At 40.0% G+C, this 22145-nt stretch overlaps 1 protein-coding gene across 1 annotated transcript in view; it reads right to left on the reverse strand.

The window, feature by feature from the left end:
- The window catches only part of dcc (DCC netrin 1 receptor), a 239746-nt gene that overhangs the window by 144836 nt on the left and 72765 nt on the right, over nt 1–22145 (reverse strand). Inside the window, 3 exon segments of the mRNA XM_051072616.1 lie at nt 14045–14181; nt 14711–14861; nt 21140–21427. Of these exon segments, the coding sequence (XP_050928573.1) occupies nt 14045–14181; nt 14711–14861; nt 21140–21427 (576 nt within the window).

A 22145-nucleotide genomic window follows, 5' to 3' on the forward strand; every position in this document is an offset into this window, starting at 1 on the left:
TGGTAAAATACAAAGTCATTTCATCCACCCACTCCCAATTTTGACTTTCTACAGTGATGTCAGCTGTTAGCTTCAATAATTATCTTATTTGTACAATAATCAGTGCTTTGTACAATGTGTGATCAATAATTCTAACAAACCCTAAGTGTAGGATTTTTTTCTACTAGAGTAAAATAGTGTAGAGCTGATAAGGAACCAGCCTGATTATTCATCATACAATTACAATGTCAGTAATTTATTATGGAAAACTGCCCATTAATCTGCCATTCATGATCTAGTCTCACCATAATCTCTTGTAAAACTCTGTTACTCTATTTCACAAGTCCATAATTGGTTATACCTTGGTTTCATCTGGGGCCGTCCCCTAAAAGTGCATCAGTCGGGAGGACGCTGATTCGATTCACAAAATGTCACAAGACGACTTGTAACACAATTTTTTGCCCACCTCACAGTTCACACACAGATCACTGCATGAGCAGCAGTGTGTCAGGCTGTCAACTTTACAAGTCGTGTCTTAAAACGACCAAAGCACAAAACTAACTGCGATCGAAGTAAAGACATGAAGGAACTTCACGCAAAGGACCAGTAAAATATTCTGATTCTGATGAAATTCTGATCTATTCTGTCTGCCGAGAGCAGGACCATCGCAGGAATGCACACAGACAAAGCAGAAACTACTGGTGAACTGGCAAATTGAAACTGGCTAATAACACTGTCAGCAGCCAGAGATACTCCATGGTGTGGTAGGATTTCATAACAGAGCTATGACCATGACGCCAAGTGTTTTCCTCTATACATTTTGTGGCGGCAGCCCGTCATGGGAAAATAATTTCAGCTGCTGCAAAGTTATGAAGTTACAATTACATGATTCTCACAGTTACAGGAAGAGCCTACATCATCAGGGGCAAAACCAACCTTCCAGTTGGTGGATGTTTAAGACTAGCCCTAAACCATGTTTTGCTCCATAGTTTGCTTCTGTGTATAAATTGTGGAAGGGATAATACCGAATGAGTTATATGTTCCATGATTGTTGATGATCTCCTTGGCTCTTTTCCACTATGGAGCCGATGAAAACAAATGTGTGACTGATGGGTGATCATTTGTTTCTTATTTCCCTGCAGCAAATATGGTGATAATCTGTTTATCTCTAATCTGTTCTATCTCTAATCTCTAAAACCTTTTGGCTGTTTGAAAAAAATTCTCAAAATTTAGAAGATGAGAAGTTTCTGTTTCTTGCTCTCAAGCAACCTTCCTCATTATAATGGACAACATGGCTTGTGAACTGGTTAGTCTTTGTTGAGAATTCCCAAAGCGTCTGTTGAGTGTTTTTTGTTTGTTTTTTTTTTCCTGCAGAAATGCAAGTTTAACACTGATTACCTGGTCATCTGAGAAGACATGTTTACAAAAGTGTTTGTGTTTCCAGGTGGGTTCTTTGTGATATGAATGACAACAGGCAGGATGCCCCGTTGATATGATTCTACTTCTTGCTGGAAGCAGCCGAGAGCAGCCATTCATATGGTAATCTGATGCATCAACAACCAGCTGACCTCTATCAGACACAACACATCTGACTCTACTTTGCCTCGATACACACACTCTCACCTGGACTGTCATTTCTAACTGACATTATGACTGACACAAAATTTTAGAATGTTAGGTTAATGTAATCTGAAAAGATTAAAACTATTTTAAAACACAGAGGAAAGAGTGTGCTGTTGTGAGCTCTCTCTCTCTCTCTCTCTCTCTCTCTCACTAACACACATACACACACACACACACACACACAGTATCAGTGATGCTGCCTCTCTATAGCTGCACCATAATAACTTCCACTCAGCATTCAAATGGAAATCTACTCCATCATTCATTTCAATGAACATCTGCTGTGTGTGTATGCATGTGTGTGTGTGTGATGATAGTACTCAGTGCAGGACACTCCCACCCACACACACACACATGCGAGAGTTAAACTGTCTTTGCATGAAGAGAAACTCGTTAGTAACCTCTTTCGGTCTGTCCTTAACCACCTATTATCTGTCATTAAATACCCCCCCCCCCCCCCCCCCCCCCACACACACACACACAGACACCTTATTGTTTACTCTGTGGATATGATGTCTGAAATAGTTAACAGGCTATAAAGCCACCATCATCCAAGAGTGAAGGGTTAACATTACTGTTAAATTTGTATGATCTAAACACACGCTGAGATAACACTGATGACATCACTGTGACATAATCAAGACTATTCTTTCAGATTTGGCAAAGCTCCAGGCCAAGGACCACAGAAAAAGTGAAAGATGAATGGAATGCACCTTCAAAGTTTTATGTTTATTTATTATATGGTATTAAATACCATCCCATATAAGTGCAATATCTCTCAGTCTCAGTCTCAGTCTCATCTGCTTATCCAAAGTCAGGTTGCAGTGGCAACAGGCTAAGCAGGGCTTTCCAGACATCCCTCTCCCCGGCAACGTTTTCCAGCTCAGGCGTTCCCAGGCCAGATGAGATATCTAGTCTCTCCAGCGCGTTTTGGGTCTACCCCGGGGTCTATATGAAATCCATAATTAGACATATGAATTGTATACTTTATGTATGATATAGACGCAAAAGGCGCAGAGTGAAATTTATAGGGTACAGTTTAAAGCTGTATGTGTCGGAGATTTTCCTCAAGCTGTGAGCAGCAATGTAAGTAAAACCAAAGAAATCTGTCTGCTGCTGATTACTGTGACTCTTATATTCAAAGACTGCTGTTTCATCTGGTAACACAGCTCCATATGTGAGGACCAACATTACAAATGCAAATGAGGTCATCCCATTGCAACTCTCAAATATTCAAGTATTCAGAAGCTTTCCTCACAGTAAAGTAGTACTGCATTCAGAAATTTACTTGAGTGTAAGTAATACAGTATTATTAGCCAAATGTAAATAAAGTACAAAAAACGTAATTACTCATCATGTTAAATGGCTCATATCAACATATTCTAAGCTTTAGCACTTTCATTTTATAACTGCCTGAGGTTATTCTACTTATTTTACATGCCACCAAATCAGGAGCTCTGGCTGTTAGATAAATGTAGTGAAGTAAAACATGCAACATTCCATTGTTTAAATGTAGCAGAATGGCAGCCTTGTGTTTGGAGATACAATAAAAGGACAGTTCACCTTTACCTCAGAAGTGCACAGTCCTGAAAAAGCAACGACTATATATATATATATGTGTGTGTGTGTGTGTACAACAAATGCATCAAATATGAAAGCCAACTGCAACCAGATGACATTTTCTATTAACGTGATGAGGATATTCTGTTACTCTACATGCAAGTGGCAAATGTGTTGATACTGAACATATCAGTAAAATTGCTAAACTTGCTCTACAATATCCACTTGTAGCAACTACAACATTAGACTTTTTATGGTTATGTTTTGACTCACAGCACTTGGTTAAGGTTAGGGAAAGATCCTGGTCTGGTTTACAGAAAAGGTTAACAGTGACTTCAGACAACCTGTTTATCTGCACTTTAAGTAGAGTACCTGAATAAATGCATTGAGTTACTTTCCATCACCTGCCAATTGCCTAAAACCAGCTTATTCAGTTTTCTGCAGTGGAGGAAACCAGGAAAAGTTTTCTCCTCATCAGTGAAAATTGACAGTGTGAAAACTGACACTGAAAACAAACAAGTGACTATTAAACTGAGGCACTGTGCTGCCTTCATGTCTCAGCAGAGTCAGACTGAACAGATTCATTTCAAAACAGACAGAAGATGTTTCATTGCAGGAATCAAATGCAGAGCTGCTGATCTATCTCTCTGTGCACTTATTATTTTTTTTTACAGAAACATTTATTTTGACACAACCACTGAGTGAGAGCAAAACAAACCTGAATGGTAATAAAACTGTATTGATGGTGCCAAGATAACTAAACTGTCAGTATTTTGTTAGCTCTATCCAAAAACACAAGTACACAGAGTCATTTTCAGAACAGACTGATAAACCCTGTGGGTAGGGTTTATCAGTCAGTAGGGCATTAACGCTGTCAGAAAAGTGAGTAAGAAAGAAGATGTGAAATAATCATGATCAAACTCTCTTTACATTTGTAAATTATATCTCTGTAGACAGCAGAGCATGTTATACTGAAGACTAGTGAAAAGCAGCATGTGTTGGCACTATGAAAGGTTCAGTAAATATGGATATAGTAGCCTAATTAGTCTTGATTTTTGTGACCGCAAAGGACATTCTGCATTAACCAGACTGTGCTCCAGGATAAAGAAACAAACTGTTTAGAGTTCCAACTAAACTAGGGAATTGTATCTATAAACACGGGGTGCTACCCTACAGGAGAACATTTCAAAGAGGATTCCATACACATGCAGGTGATGCAGGTAAATCCCAATGTTTTCTTAGCAACCAGCTTTTATTTGTATCTGTGACATTACATGGGCTGTGCATTTGCTACCTCCACCACTGTTCCTGCTGTTTTTAATGCTGATAAACCTTGTATGGCTGATCATCCTCTGCCACACAGAAGTGAGGGACAGTTGTGCATTTTGGGGATTTCTTCCTCAGCTGCAGCTCACAGCAGGACGACAGACTTCCAGCTGGTTGTCATGGCAGCAGTTTAATGGGCAGCGGGGGTGGTCATTGTGGCGGGATGACACAGAGGATATTTACAACATCTAATTAGTTCAGCCGGTCTTTTGCTGTCCAACAGCCCTGACCCAAATCCTGTCAGATCTGTACAGTCGCGTTCCCGCTGAGAGATGCAGCCAGGCCGAGACAAACAAGGCCAACCTCACCTGTCCGTCCCAGCCGGAGCTGTCTGTCCAGATACACGGGTGAAACCGCCGCGAAAGTAATTGCTGCAGACAAATAGGTGGAAGGAGGGAGGAAGACGCTGACAAACTGACGTCATGGCAAGGAAGAAACCAACACAGACTGAGAGAGAGCAGCACAAGGTCAAAGGTAAAACAAGCTGCTGAGTGTAGGCACAAACTGCAGCCTTAAACTGGATGGTTTGAGTGTTTGAGGCGAGGAAAGAAAGAGGGAGAGAGTCACGATTTCACTTCAGATCAGTTTATAGAATGCCAAATTGCACAAAAACTGAAGAATAAATCAATATGACCTTCAGTTCACCAATAACTTCCAACCACAACAACAAAAAACACACAGATGGTAGGATTACGGATGGCAAACAAAAAGGAAATGGACGACCATTTGACCAGTTAGTAGGAGCAAGAATCTCCCAAGAATCATCACAATCACCCAAACATCTGTATCACTGAGAGAGACAACAACAGATGGTGAGAATGAACAGATGTCTCTAACTGATCACCTCACACTTTTCACTTTTATGAGTTGTTTCTTCTCTCTGAGACAAGCTGACGAAGACATCTCTCCACAAGGTCAGATGAGGTCAGTCATTTCTGATAATCACTTGCTGATTTTTAAACAGACCATGATGCGTAATAAACAGCCAGGTCAGACTTGTCAGGGCCAGGCCACTGAGAGGTCATGTTAAGTCCTTTTCTTTTTCCTCCCTGTGATTGAGTTCAAATCCTGGATTACAAAGCTTAAGAAACAAAGACGGGTCAGGTTGATTTGATTCATCGGCGAGGTCAACTCAGCAAGCGGATTAAAAACCTGCGATCACGTAGAAAGAAATGAACAGCAGCGGGACACTGGACAGACTAAGATTACAACATTATAACATTAAAGAGTCTGAACATATGTGACTGAAGAGTCTGCGGTGCTGTAATCTGTAGCACCAGACAAAAATGCTTATTAAGTGAGGACAGGGTGGGGTACTGAGAAAGCAAGACAGATTTGGGGATAGAATTCTACTGTAATTGTTTAAGCTGCTATATAAGGTCTACAGCAGCGTTACATCATGCACATTTACCACAACATGCAGCAGCTGACTGCACCTTTTGTGAACCTGCACTGGAGTTGGTAGAAAGTTAAGATTAAAAATAAAAAGAGACGTGTTAGATTGATTTGACAGAGACTGGGCTCTCATGAAGTGTGCATTGTCTGACTGAGGTAACTGGTTTCACTGACATGCTACTGTATCTATGGACCTGCTGATGCTATTTACCTATGGCTAAGAACTAACCAGGCCATAGGTAGTTATAGGAGGAGATCCAGTTTAAAGTTCATTTCAATTGTATGTCAGGCTTAGAAGATGTTCTGGCCATTTTGTGTGCACTTCTCTTTTGTCAAGGGGTGTGGCAGGCTTCAATGCTAGATCATACTAGATCATGAGTTAACGTCATTCATTATGCTGCACAGCACCAGTGATATACTGAAAGCTGAAATATGAAATCAGTATGTCCCAGTTAAGCTCAAACAGATCCATCTGTGCTCTAGCAGTCTCTGGATCTATATCTGTGCTGAATTTCATCTGGTAGAATCATTACTTTAAAGTGAGCTAATATAGCCCTAACTTTTAGGATATGCTTTATATTACTATTATTATTACTGATGTGTTTACTGCCAAATTAACCTACTTAAGACAGCAGTTAGATTTAAGAGATATTTATTATTCTGGTTCCTCCTCCACCTTCCCCTGATGCTTCAAATTAAATTGAAGTTATTTTTGTATTAAAACGTTGCTTCCAGGAAACTGTGTTTTTATCCAATATGAAGTCCCAGAGGAAGAACTCCAAAATATCTGCGAGGAGCAGTTTTGGCAGTTTATTTATTTTGACCAGGTGAAAACTAGTCCTAGTCTTGGCTGGACTTGTGGACATACTGATGGACTTAAATACTCCATATGTATTAGTGACAACTTCTCTCTACAGGAGGTCTGAGACCCCACCGCCTCTCTCTCTCTCTCCTCCCTCTCTTTCATGTCTTTCAGTCAGCTGCTCAGCCTTTTTGGGCCCGCGGCAGCAGGCCTGCCGGTGGATCAGCGGGGGAGTTTGGCAGCTTGTTAAATGTTTTCTAAAACACCCACAGTAATTCACAGAGCCTGTAATTAATCAGGAGAGGAGCCCCGCAGGCCACAACCATGAGGGTGTGTGTGTTATTGTGTGTATGCCGTCTTTGCTGGAGAGGGACTTCATGATTCCACAGCAAAAGTGAGACAATCACCGCAAACCACAGAGACTAAACCGATCTGTGTTTACTGCTGTGAATAGGTCTGAGTACATGTGTGAGTGAGTGTGTGTCTGGTTGACTGCAGTAAATTTTTAGCTGCATTAGCAATTTCAATTAACATCAAACCACTGTTTATTTTAAATACGAACACGTAAAGTTTCAGTGAAGATGTGGTTGTGTCACACAACGGACTAATTTTAGGTTAGTCTCCTGCAACAGAGGATGAGTCTCCAAAGATCAACAAAACGCTTAATAATTATTTTACACTATACACCTGATCACATAGATTCTAATTGGCATTAAATGTTAATACAGGGGATTTTTTCCTAACAAATTTGCTTGTACCTGTGCTTGGATTTGAAGTTTCCACCTGGCAGTAGCTTCTTATGGCTGGTTTTCAGATCTATGTTCATGCTACACTTAGTGGTTGTCAGTCAGCTTCTCCCTATCCCCTGGCCTTCCACAGTACACACAGTTGCCTCCTGTAGTTGTTGATCCTTCACTCTTCTGTTTCATTTTTAAAATATGCTGGGAGAGTGGCGTCTAGGGTGTAGTTACCCTTTAAAACTGTTAAATTTGATACTCTGGAGGACACAAACACCCCTAAGAACCCCAAGATCTATATCGGCTAAAATTAAGCAGATCGAATGTGATCTCCTTTCTTTACTGTACTCTACTGTGTTATGTCAGCCTCAGCCTGCCTGTGTTGCAGTGCTGCTCTCCTTTACAAAAGCCAGCCAGCTCCACAGTGTGAGCACTCCATTGCATATGTGAGGGAAAATTAGTGTATGTGTGAATGTGAACGTATATGTTTGCACCGGGGCAAGTGACTCTGAGTTCTGAGACAAAACACACTAACTTGTGACTCTAAGTCACTTTTTCTTTCTAGCGAAGCACCACACAAACCATTCAGGTAGCAGCTTCTAATTTTTAGCCCCAAAAGTTAAAAACATTGCAGATGCAGGTCATATCAGCTGTTGCTTCCCCTAACACCTTTCCAATGTCAGATAAGGAAGGGAGAGTGTGCCTGTTCATTTCTGTAACTTTTCAAAACTGAGGAGGTGACATTCAAACCTATTTCACACTGTGATTGACCAGCTGTGTCGAGGTGGGAGCCAGGGATGTAACATACCTCTCTAGATCTCTTTTGTCATTTATGTCACTTCTCATGAGTACAACTGAGTGCAACACCATAAATATCAAGGAGAGACCGTCTGAAATAATTTGGAAAAACTATGAATAACTCTGATTTTGGACCTGGTCGGACAGTTTGTGAACCAGTCCTGAGAGACCATAAACCAGCCCATACTGTAAGAACACCATGCCATAAAAACATTATATTACCCTTAACATAACATCATTGTAATCAGAATCAGAGTAATCAGAGCTGGAATGAACCGACACCATGCATCTGTCCTTTCCAAAGTTATTTTACTCTTATTATTATATGCATGTTATACTATAACATCAGAACATCATAATACCACAAAAGCATTGTAAAAACACTAAAACAGCACTATAACACCATTTTATCAAATCTATAAAACCCTTAAAACAAAACAGTAACACCCTTATCACAATGCTATAACCACTGTAATGACGTACCAACATTATGACACCAGTACATCTTGTACAGTAAAGAGGCATGGCGTCAGTTTATTAAAGCTTTCGATTTCACTTTGAAACCATCATCAGGAGCGGGCAGAGGTGCCAAGCAAACAACAGCTAATAAAAAACAGGTGTGCCGACACAAATGAACAAACATGCTCCCAACATTATGCAAACAATTTTACCTCTTTGGAGGATTTGAAATCACTGTTCAAATTATGTTTATATCTGTTGAAAGCAAAATGTCACAAGCTGTGTTGCCCTGTGACATCATCCGCCTTACTGATGTAACTGAAAAAAATCATCAACATGTTGGTTACAGGACTGGGTGTTAGGGTTATGGGATGGTCTCCCGTTCACCCTGTATTAATTTGTTTTCCATTACCACCAGTGCTAACCTCAGCAGGCTGTGCTGACAGCAGCACAGTGAAAATGACTGATAGCTGCAGTGTTGGTCTGTTTCTCATTGCTTTCATTAAGCTGCTAACAGGAACCAGCTAACGAGCCAGGCTGCACTCATTATTATGGGAAACAACACAAACATTCGTTATCCTAATCATCTAATCATGGTCACTGCCCTGTGGAGTCAGAACACACACATCTCCATACATCACTATGCTGTGGATATTCATCAGTTTTCTAACTGCCTCCGTTTGGAAAAACAAAGTGTAATGGGGCATATTAGCACTTCTTTATTAGTTTAATGCAAATTCAGGACAGACAGTGGAGAAGTCAGCTTGTCACGTCTGCAGCCAGTTTCCATTAAATTTCATTTTTCATTTTATCCATGGGGCTTGTATGAGTTTTTTATGTGTAATACTAAAACACTGACTGGTGATAAATACTGCTGAACCCTTTTTGCATGACCTTAGTAGACCATTTCCCTCTAACATAACTAACACAGAGGGAATGAATAGTGGGATTTAATCCCAAAATCCTTAAAACTAATGCGGAGATAAAAATGAGTTTATGAACAAGTAAAATAAATATATACAGCATGTAATCAAAAGGCAGTGCTGCAGGTTAAAGGAGGGTGATCACTGCAATAGGAGGTTTGAATTTATGTATGTAAAGAAAAAAGAAACTAGGTAAAAATGAAACTCCACCACAGAGGAGTGATGTTTGTAATGAATCTAGAAAACGTATGAAAAGGCTCAGTTTTTGGCTTTTTGAATTTCGCCTTTCCAGTGGTGGCTTTCGCTGGTGTCCTACCTGAATTAACCCACCTCTTAATACCATCATTATGATGTCACAGCTATAGAAACTATCAACTATATACAGAAACACAGGCTTGTCATGTAGCCAGAATAAATAAAAAAACAATTAACACAATTCAACAGGGCTCCAAACACTGCAGCCACAGCTGAGCCACACACATCATCTCCAGCAGAAGCAGCAATATTAACTCATAAAATGGCGAAAACATAAACAATAACTATAGGTGAAAAAATTTTACTCACCGAAACTGCTGATTATTTGTAGACAAATAAAAAAACTGCTTCTGTCGAGCGGACATTCTCAGCCCTAAAGCCAATTACAACTTGTGCAAGAAATACGAGTGGGCAGACTCGACTTTCAGCCTCCATAGTGACAGAAGGATTTAGGATTTATTGTTGGAACTGAGACTCACAGATAACCTCTACAACAGAGTCATTGAACTCTTCCTTGTCGTCCAGCCATTGTGGGTTGAAAACAGCTGTTAAATCTATACTAACATGTTTTAGCTTGCACTAGTAGCTATAGATGCGGTTTGTTAGCCCTGACCAGTACCGGGGCCTTCACTGTTGATTCTAAAGGGCCCAGGACAGATTTCTGTTAACTTGGCAACACAGGGCTGAAATCTGATTGGATAGACCTCACAGTTTCTCATTTTACACAAGTCCTTTTTTCATTCACTCCTTATTTCTATTTGCCTCCACTTAATACCAGCTGCAGATGTGTTGCATTAAAAGCCCACCAGAAAAAGGAGGTGCCATGCTCTTTGAGATTTTGTAAGGCTTTTAATGTGAAATAACTAAGCAGGAAGTGTCAAGCTCAATTGACAGTACCCTTACAATGACTGAAAAATGGAAAAATAGATGTTATTGGAAATAATTAGTAAAGTGAAAAAAATATATATTTATGACAGTATAAAATGAGAAACCAGAGTAGCAGAGTGGTGAGTGTGACATTGACAGTACGGAAACTTTTAGCATTTCCTCTACACGTGTGTCTGTATGTCTCTAATCCCTGCACAAAAGTCCATAAATATGCAGGGAAAGTGTGAAAACGTAGCATGTAAGTATATCAAATATATTTAATTTGAGAGAGAGAGATAAAAGGCAGACGGATGGAGGGATGAATAAATAAACCAAGAATGTATTCACAGATAGCTGCAGGCTCGTCTTGATAAGAAAATCTCAGTTTAAATCCTCATCTCCTTCAGCTCTGAAATGTATTATCAAAGACCATTTAAAGGGAAGAGATGACAGAAAAACAGATTAAAATATGCAATGTGGAGAAAATCTACTGCATCAGCCTCCATGTGTTTATCATAAATGTTGAAATTACTCAGAGGGATCATCCTGAGCACGTCAGCTTCACATCAGCTTTGAATTTTGGATTTCTTGTAATTGATTTTTTTCCTCCTTTATTTTCCTCCTTTCTTTTCCTCCTGTCTTTCTTATTTTGTGTTTTTCTTCCTTGCATCCCTTTTTTACCATCTTTTCTTTCTTTTCTGTAGTCACAGTTTAGGAAAAAGGCTGGTGATTTGGGTCTTGTCAGTTCCTCTCTGTGGGAAGCCAAAGAACACACTGCTCACTCTGGATAGATACTAACTGAGTTTGATGTTTAGTAGAAAATGTAATGTTTGTTTAATGTATTGAGAGATGTATGGGAGGACAGATTATGAGGGTGGATAAAGGACAAAAAACCTGAGCTCCTGTGTTTTATGTATGCCTTGCACATCCAGGCCGCCTGGACATGTGTCATCTTGGTAAGACAATTAACTGTCCATTTTTCCCTGTGTCAAGTCTCAGCAGAAAAGCGCAGCCTGTCGAATGTCTGATGTGTGCTATCGGGAGTGAAATGATGTGTCACTAGATTACACAAATGTGTGTTGCACTTAATTCTTTCCTGTCTTTGCATGTTTTTAATGCACATTTTGTTGTTGTTGTTTTTGTTTGTGCTACTTCCTGATTTTAAACATTTTTAGTCAAAATTCTAAGAGAGATCAATAAAAGGAGGATGGTACTGTAACTTTTCTATTGTCAGAAGACAAAGTAGTCTGACTTATTTTTTCTAACCCCAGATTTCATTCCTGAGATTTAATTGTCAGTGAGGAAACCTAATTATACATCTATGTGTCACATAAAGTTAGCCTATAATACAAATTCAATATCAAATGTTGCCAACTCACTCCAGAAATCCAAAGTGAAATGACTGTTTATACTCTACAACAATGTTTAGGTGGGTGGTACATGTCAAAGTAACATCTGGGCTCAAACGTTCGCAGCAGAACATGGTATTATACTGAGAGGATCAATGTTATTCACTTCACCTGTCAGTGGTTTTGACATATTCTGGTTTAAATCAATGCTCCTGAGATTCCTTATTGTTGGTCTGTTTTAAGTATTAGTAGTGAGACAAGTTGTACCAACTCATTACTGTTTAATTATTTTTATTATTTGGACCCGTGTGTTTTTGTTAATTTCAGTCAAGGACAGGGTTCAAAGAAGAAATAAATAGTAATGGGGAAAGCTTTTCTTTCTTTTAAATGGAAAATATTATTAAGTCCCAAATCATTTTAGTACGCTCCCTCAGGGTGTTTTAGGTTAGAGTACTTTTGAGAAACATCCAAGATGCTCTAAAAGAGCAATACATATTTTTTGGGAACCATGGCAGTATGTTTACATGTCAGAATACAACACTTTATGATCAGATCCCAGATGTGACGTCTTGTTTATTGTTAACATCATGTGATGTTTGCAGGCAGTGACTGGTGAGAGCAGAGAGTAAACAGAATACGAATGTGATGTGAACACAGAGACAGACTCAGAGGGAACGCTGAGACAAAGACATGAAAGAACAGAGACAAGCAGTGAGGCCCAGCTGGAAGGAGACTGAAAACACCCGAAGGTTAATTTGCAGATTTTCTCCTGAGAGTCAAACAAACAACAGCTGCTTCTGTTTGATGTTAACTCTCTGCTCGAAGAAAAAAGATGCATCATTGTTAGATTTGCTATTAAACCAGCATTACGAGCACAAATGACCGTGAATGTATTACTTAGAGAACTGAATACATTTCAGAGAGCGTTACTCAGTGTTAGCCAAGAAAAGTTTTCTTGGCTGATTTTAGGGCACATAGAGCATGAGAATTAGGCCATGCTCAGATAGACTTTAGCCTTGAGTGAGAAAATGAAGCTCCCTTATTTATTTGAATGAGACTATTCCTCCAACACAGTTTGGATGCCAACACAGAGGACTCCCACAAGAGATCTGATCTTTCCTCTGGGTCAGAAGAGACATGTAAGTATCATCCCTGCATAAATCTACATGTGTTGCTTTTTTGGTGTTTTTTTTTTTTTGGATAAATAAAAGTAACATAACAGTAGAAGAAGAAGTCTTAATATTTAAGATAATCTTTCTCTTATAAAATTTTGAAAAGTTTTGCAAATCCAATAAGATTACAGCAAAAATATATTTTATGGTGTTTGCTTCTAACCGTACCAACAATCAGATGCTGCTCAAATGTCTGAATGCATGAGCAGCTTCAATGTGAATCCGCAAGCAGCTGAGGAGCAGTCAGACAATGAATACAAACATATTTTATTTATGAAAACCTCCTGAAGCAAACAGACGGCTGCGATTTTATATTTCATGACTGCATTTGATTCTGGATGTGATTCTCTGTCCCTGAGAGTGTCTGCAGACAGGGTGGTTTTTGTCAGTGGAGCGATATGGACAGTTTTTTTTATTCTACTTTATTTATTTTTATTGTTTTTGGGGAGGCTGTTAACAGTTTCCAGTCAGGTTTTTTTTTTTTTATTTCTTCCTTTGGGAGCTTTGAGAAGTGACATGGCTTCATTCTTTTTTCGCCACACAACAGTGAGCATGTGAAAGTGTGTGTGTGTGTGTGTGTGTGTGTGTGTGTGTGTGTTCTTGTATCCCTGCATATGTGAGGACCTGTGTGAGGTTTGAACAGAGTAAGACCCCTGCTAGAGGTATAAAAGTGTTTGAAGGAGTTTTAGAATGTTAACCATGTAATTGCAACATCAAGTGTGTCATCTCCTCTCTTCATTTTGTGTCATCTTTCTGAAGATGACACAAAAAAAAAAAAAAAAAACAGGTTATTTCTTACCCAGAACGCTGAGCTCTGTGTGCGCAGTGATGTTGTGGTTCTTATTGGTGGCTGTACAGCTGTAGCTGCCAGAGTCGTCGTCAGTGACACTCCTGATGATCAGATTACTGCCCGCCAGCAAGGAGTACTTCTTATTCCTACAGTGACAAGGAGAGTAAGGTAGTTAGGTATTTTTTCTTTAAGTTGTTGATAAAGGATAAGTCTGGTTAATTTCATATTTTGCCATTGAAATCCTTGGAAAAGACAAAAACTAACATGGTGTCAGTGCATCTTCCTTACTCTGCACGCCTCGAGCACACTGGCTCCTACTGATGATCTACAGAAATCTTTAAAAACTAAGAACAAATATTTTATAAGTAGTGCATTTTTAGGGCCTATTTTCAGTGGTGGATTAATCCACATTCTTTGCTCTGTGAGTATTTCTAGCAGCATGTCACTATTTAAAACTGACTAAATAAACTATAGTGTGTATTTTCATGGTTATGAAGGAACCTGTCATCCAGTGCAACAGTATGGTTTACTGACAACAACAGAGCTCTTGATAAATGCAGGGATGGTTTGACTCTGCACATGGGATTTGTTGACAAGAAATAAAAGTAAATATGGTTTAACTTAGGCCAATGTGTAATATAAACCCAGTCTTTTTGAACACTAAATCAGACGCACCAGCTCTGGATCAGTTCCTCTCCTCTCCTCCACTGGATGCTTGGAGTCGGGTATCCAGAGGCAGAACATTCCAGAATGGCGTCCGTTCCCAGCAAAGCCATTACTCTGGATGGACGCTGGAGGAACTGGAGGTTCCTGGTCACCCCAGGTTCTGAGAGAGAAAGCAAAACAGAGAGGAGGGAGTGAAAAGCTGAAACATGGTCCATATTCTGAGTTACACTACACAGAAAAATGTATGTGGACACCTGATCCTTCTGGCCATTAGTGTTGACTGAAGCTGTTATTCCAAAACTATGGGCCTTGCTCTACTGTTTTAACAGCCTGCAGTGTTCAGAACTGGCTTTAAGATTTCACAGCCTTTCTGAAGTGATTTGCTCCCATTCAGCCACAGCAGCATTAGTGAGGTCCAACGCTAATGTTAGGTAATAAGGCGTAAATGACATTCCAGCTCATACCAAAGGTGCTGGATGGGGGTGAGGTCAGGATTCTGTGCAGGCCATTCAAGTTCTTCAGCACCACAACTCAACTGTCACACTGTCATGTTGAAACAGGGAAGAATCTTCTCCAAGCTGCTGCCACAAAGTCAGAAGTGTGCTATTGCCTACAATATTATTGCATGCTATGGCACAGATACACTTCTGTTCGACTCTGACAGATGCAAATGTGCCAGGCTTCAATGTTTTTTCCCTTTCTTGTCTACCTAGTGAAGAGTAACCCCAACAGACAGTTATTAAATTCACACTGATTTCCAGCTTTCTTTATGCTGTGAACTGACTGTAAACGAGACTGTACCTACAACAATCAAGATCCCCAGCCTCACTGTGTGCTTTCAGTATAATAAATAATTCATAAATGAAAACACCTGGTTTCTCTCTTCTATTAATTTAATTAGCATGTAGTTTATTAAAATTGGGGCGGCTGTGGCTCAGGAGGTAGAGCAGTCGCCCACCAATCAGAAGGTCGGTGGTTCGATTTCCGGCTCCTCTAGTCTGCATGCCGAAGTATCCTTGGGCAAGATACTGAACCCCAAATTGCCTCCGATGTGTGTGTGAATGCGTGTGTCTGTTAGAAAGCACATTGTATAGAAGAAGTGCTGTATGAATGTGTGTGAATGGGGTGAATGTGATCTGTAGTGTGAAGCGCTTTGAGTGGTCAAAAAGACTAGAAAAGCGCTACATAAGTACAGTCCATTTACCATTTAAGATCTGTTGGTCCATTTAACAGAAATATAAAGTTTATATTTAATAACTGGCCCATGGGTGGTGTCAGGGTGGTGTTTTTGGCGTAAGAGATGAGTGTGGCAGTATTGTAGTTTATTTGTGTGAGAAGACCCAATGAGGAATCTGGAGAAACCTCACAAAGTCTCTGAAAGTATGTGAATACACTGCAGAGAAATGATCTTGACTTCAAGACTGATGTAGCAGTTACTCCTCTGACTGGCAGACTGCATGTTGTCACACTGTCTTTAATATACTGACATAGATGATTGTGAGTTTTGGCGCTTGCAAAAGCTGACATAGGCCAAAACTTTCATGTTTTCAGACACAGATTTTCTATCAGATCTCATCTTACAAAAAGCCTGAGGACATATACACACACACACACACACACACTCCTGCAGTGGGTCAGGTTGTGTTCGCCCTCAGGTTGGCCCAAGGGCTAAAAAGTTCTCAAAGAGGGACGAGACAATTTCCTTCACGAGAGAAGAAGTTACATCAACACACCCCATGGCACTGACACACACACACACGGTTTTGTTTCACTATCCCCATGGGGACACTCATTGACATAAGGCATTCCCTTGCCCTTTACCATCCCAAATTAATGCCTTAACCTTAACCCCCATCCCAACCTTCACCTAATTGTAACCTGAACCATGAAACCAAGTCTTAAGTGTCACAAAGCAACTGTGACACAGATATCCCTGGGTTAGTGGGCATTCAACACAGCAAAATCAGCAGTGTTTATTCAACACCTATCAAGTTAAATTCAACACTTTGGAAGTGTTTATATTGGTCCATACTACATAGAGTTAAAACTACTCTTTTGAAAGTGTTAAATACTTCACACTATGACAGAGCTGCTGCAAGTCTCCCAATAGTTAAAATTGAACACCAGTCAACACAGGTCAGTGTTGAATTTATACAACACTAGTGTGTAGTGTCCAAAGTTAACACTATCCATATATTCTTTAGTAACATTGAATAGTTACTGCCATATTAACACTGTAGAGTAGAATGTAATAAATTGAAATCCAATATTTAACTGCTTTAGTAGAGGTTGATCTGGAACACATAGAGATCCAAACTAACACCCATTCACACTCTCATTCACACCTATAGGCAACTTAGAGTCACCAGTTAACCTGCATGAGTTTGGACTGTGGGAGGAAGCTGGAGTACCTGGAGAGAACAGAGAGAGAACAGGGAGAACATGCAAACTCCACACAAAAATGCCTGGGGCCCGAACTGGGGCTTGAACTGCTTGCTGTGAGGCGATAGTGCTAACCACTGCACTGGTTTTAAAAACATCATAAGGAGATAATTTATAGGGAATCAATTTATAATCTCCATATCCACCCCGTTACACTACATAATATTATTCCTTACTGCAATGAAAGAGGGAAACAAAACAGGACCATACAAAATATGTTTGGATTTCAAGCAAAAATATATTTTCTGTCACACTACATATTGACAGCACTGGTTTTATAGTAACATTGTCCTAACAATGGACAGTAGTCCTCAATAGCACAGGTCACACACAATGGCAATGTGGCACTATGTGTGTAAACGTGATAGCGGAAATGCTAATCTGCATACTTTCTGAAGAAAAACTATCTTGTAGTTGAATTAGATTTTAACAAGAGTTGAAATGACTCTATATTTTTACTTTCAACTCCAACACTGAAAATCTAACACCCCACCAAGACCATGAAAACAAGCCCCCCACACATGCACACACACACACAAAGACACAGTCGACATGATGTAAAGGTGTAAACCTAAGGATTAAGGACATGAATATAAAAGAAACTGATACAGAAAACAAGATCATCAGCACAAACCTAAGTGGTGAAGACACAGACGAAGGGAGAAGCAAGGGAAATGTCCACACAGCAGATTTTGTTGGTTACAGAGATGAGTTAAAGAAGAAGAAAAAGAGTGGGGGATCACAGAGATAATCACTGAACGACATCGTGACATCTTTAATGTTTTCATGGACACGCTGCTTAAGGTGGCTGTCAGCAAATCGGATGACACATCGACACCGCTTGCATCACAATGATGCACCCAATACACACTCTCTATTCCAAAGACAGAACAACAAGCAATTTATGCTTTATCTTGCCTCGTTTTTCTACAACCCCGACTCCTAGAAATTCTGTTTCCATTTAATCTACCTGCAACAGCAAATGTGTTTTGTAGGAAACATAATCTCTGGCTGGATTAGGTTCACGGGCAATGTTTCTTTTGAACAAATGAAGCTGCACATGGGGTGGCATGGCAGATGTAGAAAGTGCGCGATTGTAACACCAGACACAGGAGTTCACATTTAGAGTCCTGTCTGTGGCAAATCATGATGCCATGGTTAGTGGATTCAACCTAAACTGATCCTGAATCTGAAAGTGAACCGATGTAAACTGCTGAATGTTTTCTGAAGTTTCTGAAGTGTAATCTCCTATAATGTTGAGCAGAAGACAGTTTCACGTTTTTTCAAGCTTATTTCAAAACACTCAGCAAACAATCAGTTTTTGGTCATTGCTCCTGTACATAGTGGCCACACAGTATGGTGCAAATGCCTCATATTTCAGTGAAAGTTTAGAGCTACAGAACTACAGAGTTTGTTCCTCATCTCTTGCATTAGAATCAAGGTAAATAGGGAACTCTTCACAGCCTGTATGGAGGAAGAGAGGAAGAGAGGAACAACCACATCCAAAAACCGCTCCATTGTACATAATGAGCACATGAGAACAGATGTGAAAAGGGTGAACCCAGCCATACTGCAGTACATAACCCCAAGTATCATGATGTTTTTATACTTTGTGTTTTGTACAGATTAAATAAGATATAGCATGTTACTCAGTGAGCTTTAGAGGTGCTGGTAGGTGGACTTTGATACCTCTGAAAAGATCCAGACTGCTGGCACTAGCTTCATATTTATCATAAAGAGTGAGTTGGATGAATGGTATCAATCACTCATCCAATTCAAGAAATAAATACTTCCGCAAAAAGTATTTCTTTGAACTCTGTGACTGGATGTTTGTCACTGAAAAGAACCAGTTACTCGTTTTTTGTACTGATGAGAGAGAGTGTGTCACATCCATCCAAACCTTAAGGAGCCCCAACGGACAGAAATGAGCTCATCACAATTTGCTAAATGTTGTAAAACTGACCAACACAACAGTGTTGGAACACACCTATGAAAACTGATTATTATACTGGTTGTAAATGTACATAAGTACACTGGAGCTTTACGTCTTATCTCTGGTGATTAATCTGATTGGTTTATCCAGACAGGAACAGAGCAGAAAATAGGTCACACAGCATTATCTAGAGACGACACATGAGAATGAAAGGGTTCCACCTGATAATCTCTGACCTTTTGACCTCTGAGTCCCCGTGATGACTCCATCTAATAAAAACTTTATAAAGTCAAAGTTAATCAAATCTTAATGGAGTCAAAATCATTAAAGCTTAATCCATCTCATCCATTAAAAGTTCATATAGATCAGCAGGAAAAAAGAAAAGTATTAAACTGGAAACTGTTAACACGGTGGGAAAAGAAAAAAAATAAATACAGTGGCCATTTAACAACATTTAATGAAGTGAAAATCATTAAGTCCTTTGTTTTTTTCATTTCTAAGTGTATTAATATATTAACATTATCTTAATTTTACTATTCTTTCCACTTACTATATGAACTTACTGGAGTTTTTTTCCGCTGTAGTAGGTGCTACTGGTTTTTAATGGTGTTCAGGCACAAACCAATTAAATAACTTTCTGTTTTTTCATTCTTTTTATAGGCATAAAATAGCATTTGCATATCAGTGGTAGCTATTAATGCTTAGTCGGAAGCTACAATTATAAACTGAAAGTGGCAGCAGCAGGGCAGAGTGACATCACAAAGTAGTGCAGTCTAATCATGTGATGGGGGGAGAGTCGACTGACAAGACGAGCAGAGTTGGTTGGTGTCAAAGCCAAAAGCAAAAGCGCCTATTTGGAAATGTATTGGATTTAAAACCAGTGCCAAAAAGGAACCTGATGCCATTACTGAGGAAATCTGCAAACTTGAAGGCAATGAAGATTGCAGCATCTGGAGGTAACACTTACAATCCACACGCATATCATGTTGAGCTGACACATCTTTTCTTGAGTCTGTTGTAATTATAACACTGATGCTGTCATGAGTTTATTACCTAGTGGGAAAATTTACTGTGGCATCCCTATTGTGCAGTATTGGTGGTTGTACAATGATTGAAATTTGACTCCTCTGAGCTTTTGTTCTAAATTTTGCCTTCAGGCTGCTTGGTCAGATGAGGATTAGCTGCTGAGAACCTGTTAAAGCATTTTCAGTTGTGTGTGTGTGTGTGCCTGTGCCTGTGTATTTGTGTGTGTGCATGTGTGTGTTTGTGTGTGGGGTTGGAATGAAAAGCAGGAGGGGAAGTTTGAAATGCAAAGTACATGTGATTATCCCACTGAAGGTCGATGCCCGGGCTCCAGGGACACCCTGCTGGGAACCAGCACAGGAGCACTTCATGAGCCTAAGTCAAAGTGGTGTTTAACCAGGAGGAGAGTGAGCCAACCTCAGCTGTAATCTCAGTGATGAAGTGGCTGGTGTGTGGACTCGTATAATTGGTCGGTGTGGAGTGTGCAGACCATCAGCTGCTGACAGACTCCCTGCAGGAGAAGCTGCTTCCTCTCAGCCCACAGACACATTATTAAATTCATATTTTACACTATATATATTCATTACATCACATTTCATTTTAAAATCAGACATGCAGTGTCTGTGAGGAAATGAACAGAAATTACTACCTGACAAAATGATGACTCCAGGAAAAGTATAACTCACTATTAAGTAAAACTGCTGATGCAGTACTTCATTATAACAAGACAGGAAATCTAAATCAGTCCACTTTTGAAGATTGATAAAACAAATAATATATAGATGTGTTTCACTTTTCTTACCACAAATTCCAAGTTAGGTTTATTAGGCAGAAATGTCACAAAAAAACAAAACTCATAGTTTTATCTCACAGGTAGACTAAACTAATTTGGCTCAGTAGCTCTTTAAGGCAGGTAGTCCTATTGAAAAATTGACTGAAAACATGTGGACCTCACATAAACAGATGTGGTACCTAATGGATCAATAAACCAAGCAGCCATGTGTTTACAATAAATCACTTTTCATCTGTTTGTCAGTCACCTGGGAGCACTCGCAGCTCAGCGTCTGTCCCCGTCCTGGTGCTGCCGGGGTTGTCAGCCAGACAGCGGTACGTGGCTGAGTCCGGCGGCTGGACACGGCTCACCTGCAGCGAGCCTGATGGCAGCACTGCCAGGCGGGAGTCAGGGTCAAGAGTCACCACCAGGTCCTCCCGATTTTTCTGCCAGCGGATGACGGGTGTCGGGTCACCAGAGACCTCACAGCGCAGCAGGGCCGTGTCGCCAAGATATGAGGAGACGGACTCTGTAGGGACAACCACCTTCAGCGGACCTGGAGCGAGATGGGAGGGGGAGGGGTTTATGACAAAACAGAAAAGTGGATTATTGATAGATCTACATATTCTATTGATTGTTTCTTTGGTTGTCGCCTAAAACTTCCCATTTCCCTGCATGGAGTCATTTTTCTTTTTCACGCTTTCAGTTGTAAGAGTGGAAACTGAAAACTACACAACAAACAGGAAACGGTTGACCCATTACAACAGCAACAACAACAACAACAACACAAGTGGATCAGGAACTGAAGAACACTCAGTTCAGGTTAGATCAGTACTGTACTAACATTCATTGAGTTGTACTGCACTGGGTTGTACTAAAGTGAAGGGAACTGAACTGTACTGTCCTCAGCTACTGAACTGTACTTATCTAAACAGTAGTGAATTGTATTGGACCATTCTTTACTGCAATGTCCTCACTTTATTCAACTGTACTGAACTCTGAACTGTAGTGTACTATGCTGAACTACTGTGCTGAACTGTACTAACTTGTGCTGTACTAAACTGCACTGACCTGAACTGGACAGTAGTCATACAGTAGTCATCGGAACTGTACATAACTGCACTCAATTGTTCTGCACTTAACTGTGCTGAACTGAACTAACTTGTACTACTCTGGACTCTGCACTGAAGTGAAGTGAGCTGTAGTGTGGGTCTATAGAGACACATTCTCCAAGTGTTGAAAATGAACTCTGATGGTAGTAATTGTCTGTTATC

The sequence above is a fragment of the Lates calcarifer genome, linkage group LG9 (genome assembly GCF_001640805.2).
Source record: "Lates calcarifer isolate ASB-BC8 linkage group LG9, TLL_Latcal_v3, whole genome shotgun sequence".
NCBI classification, from domain to species: Eukaryota; Metazoa; Chordata; class Actinopteri; family Centropomidae; genus Lates; species Lates calcarifer.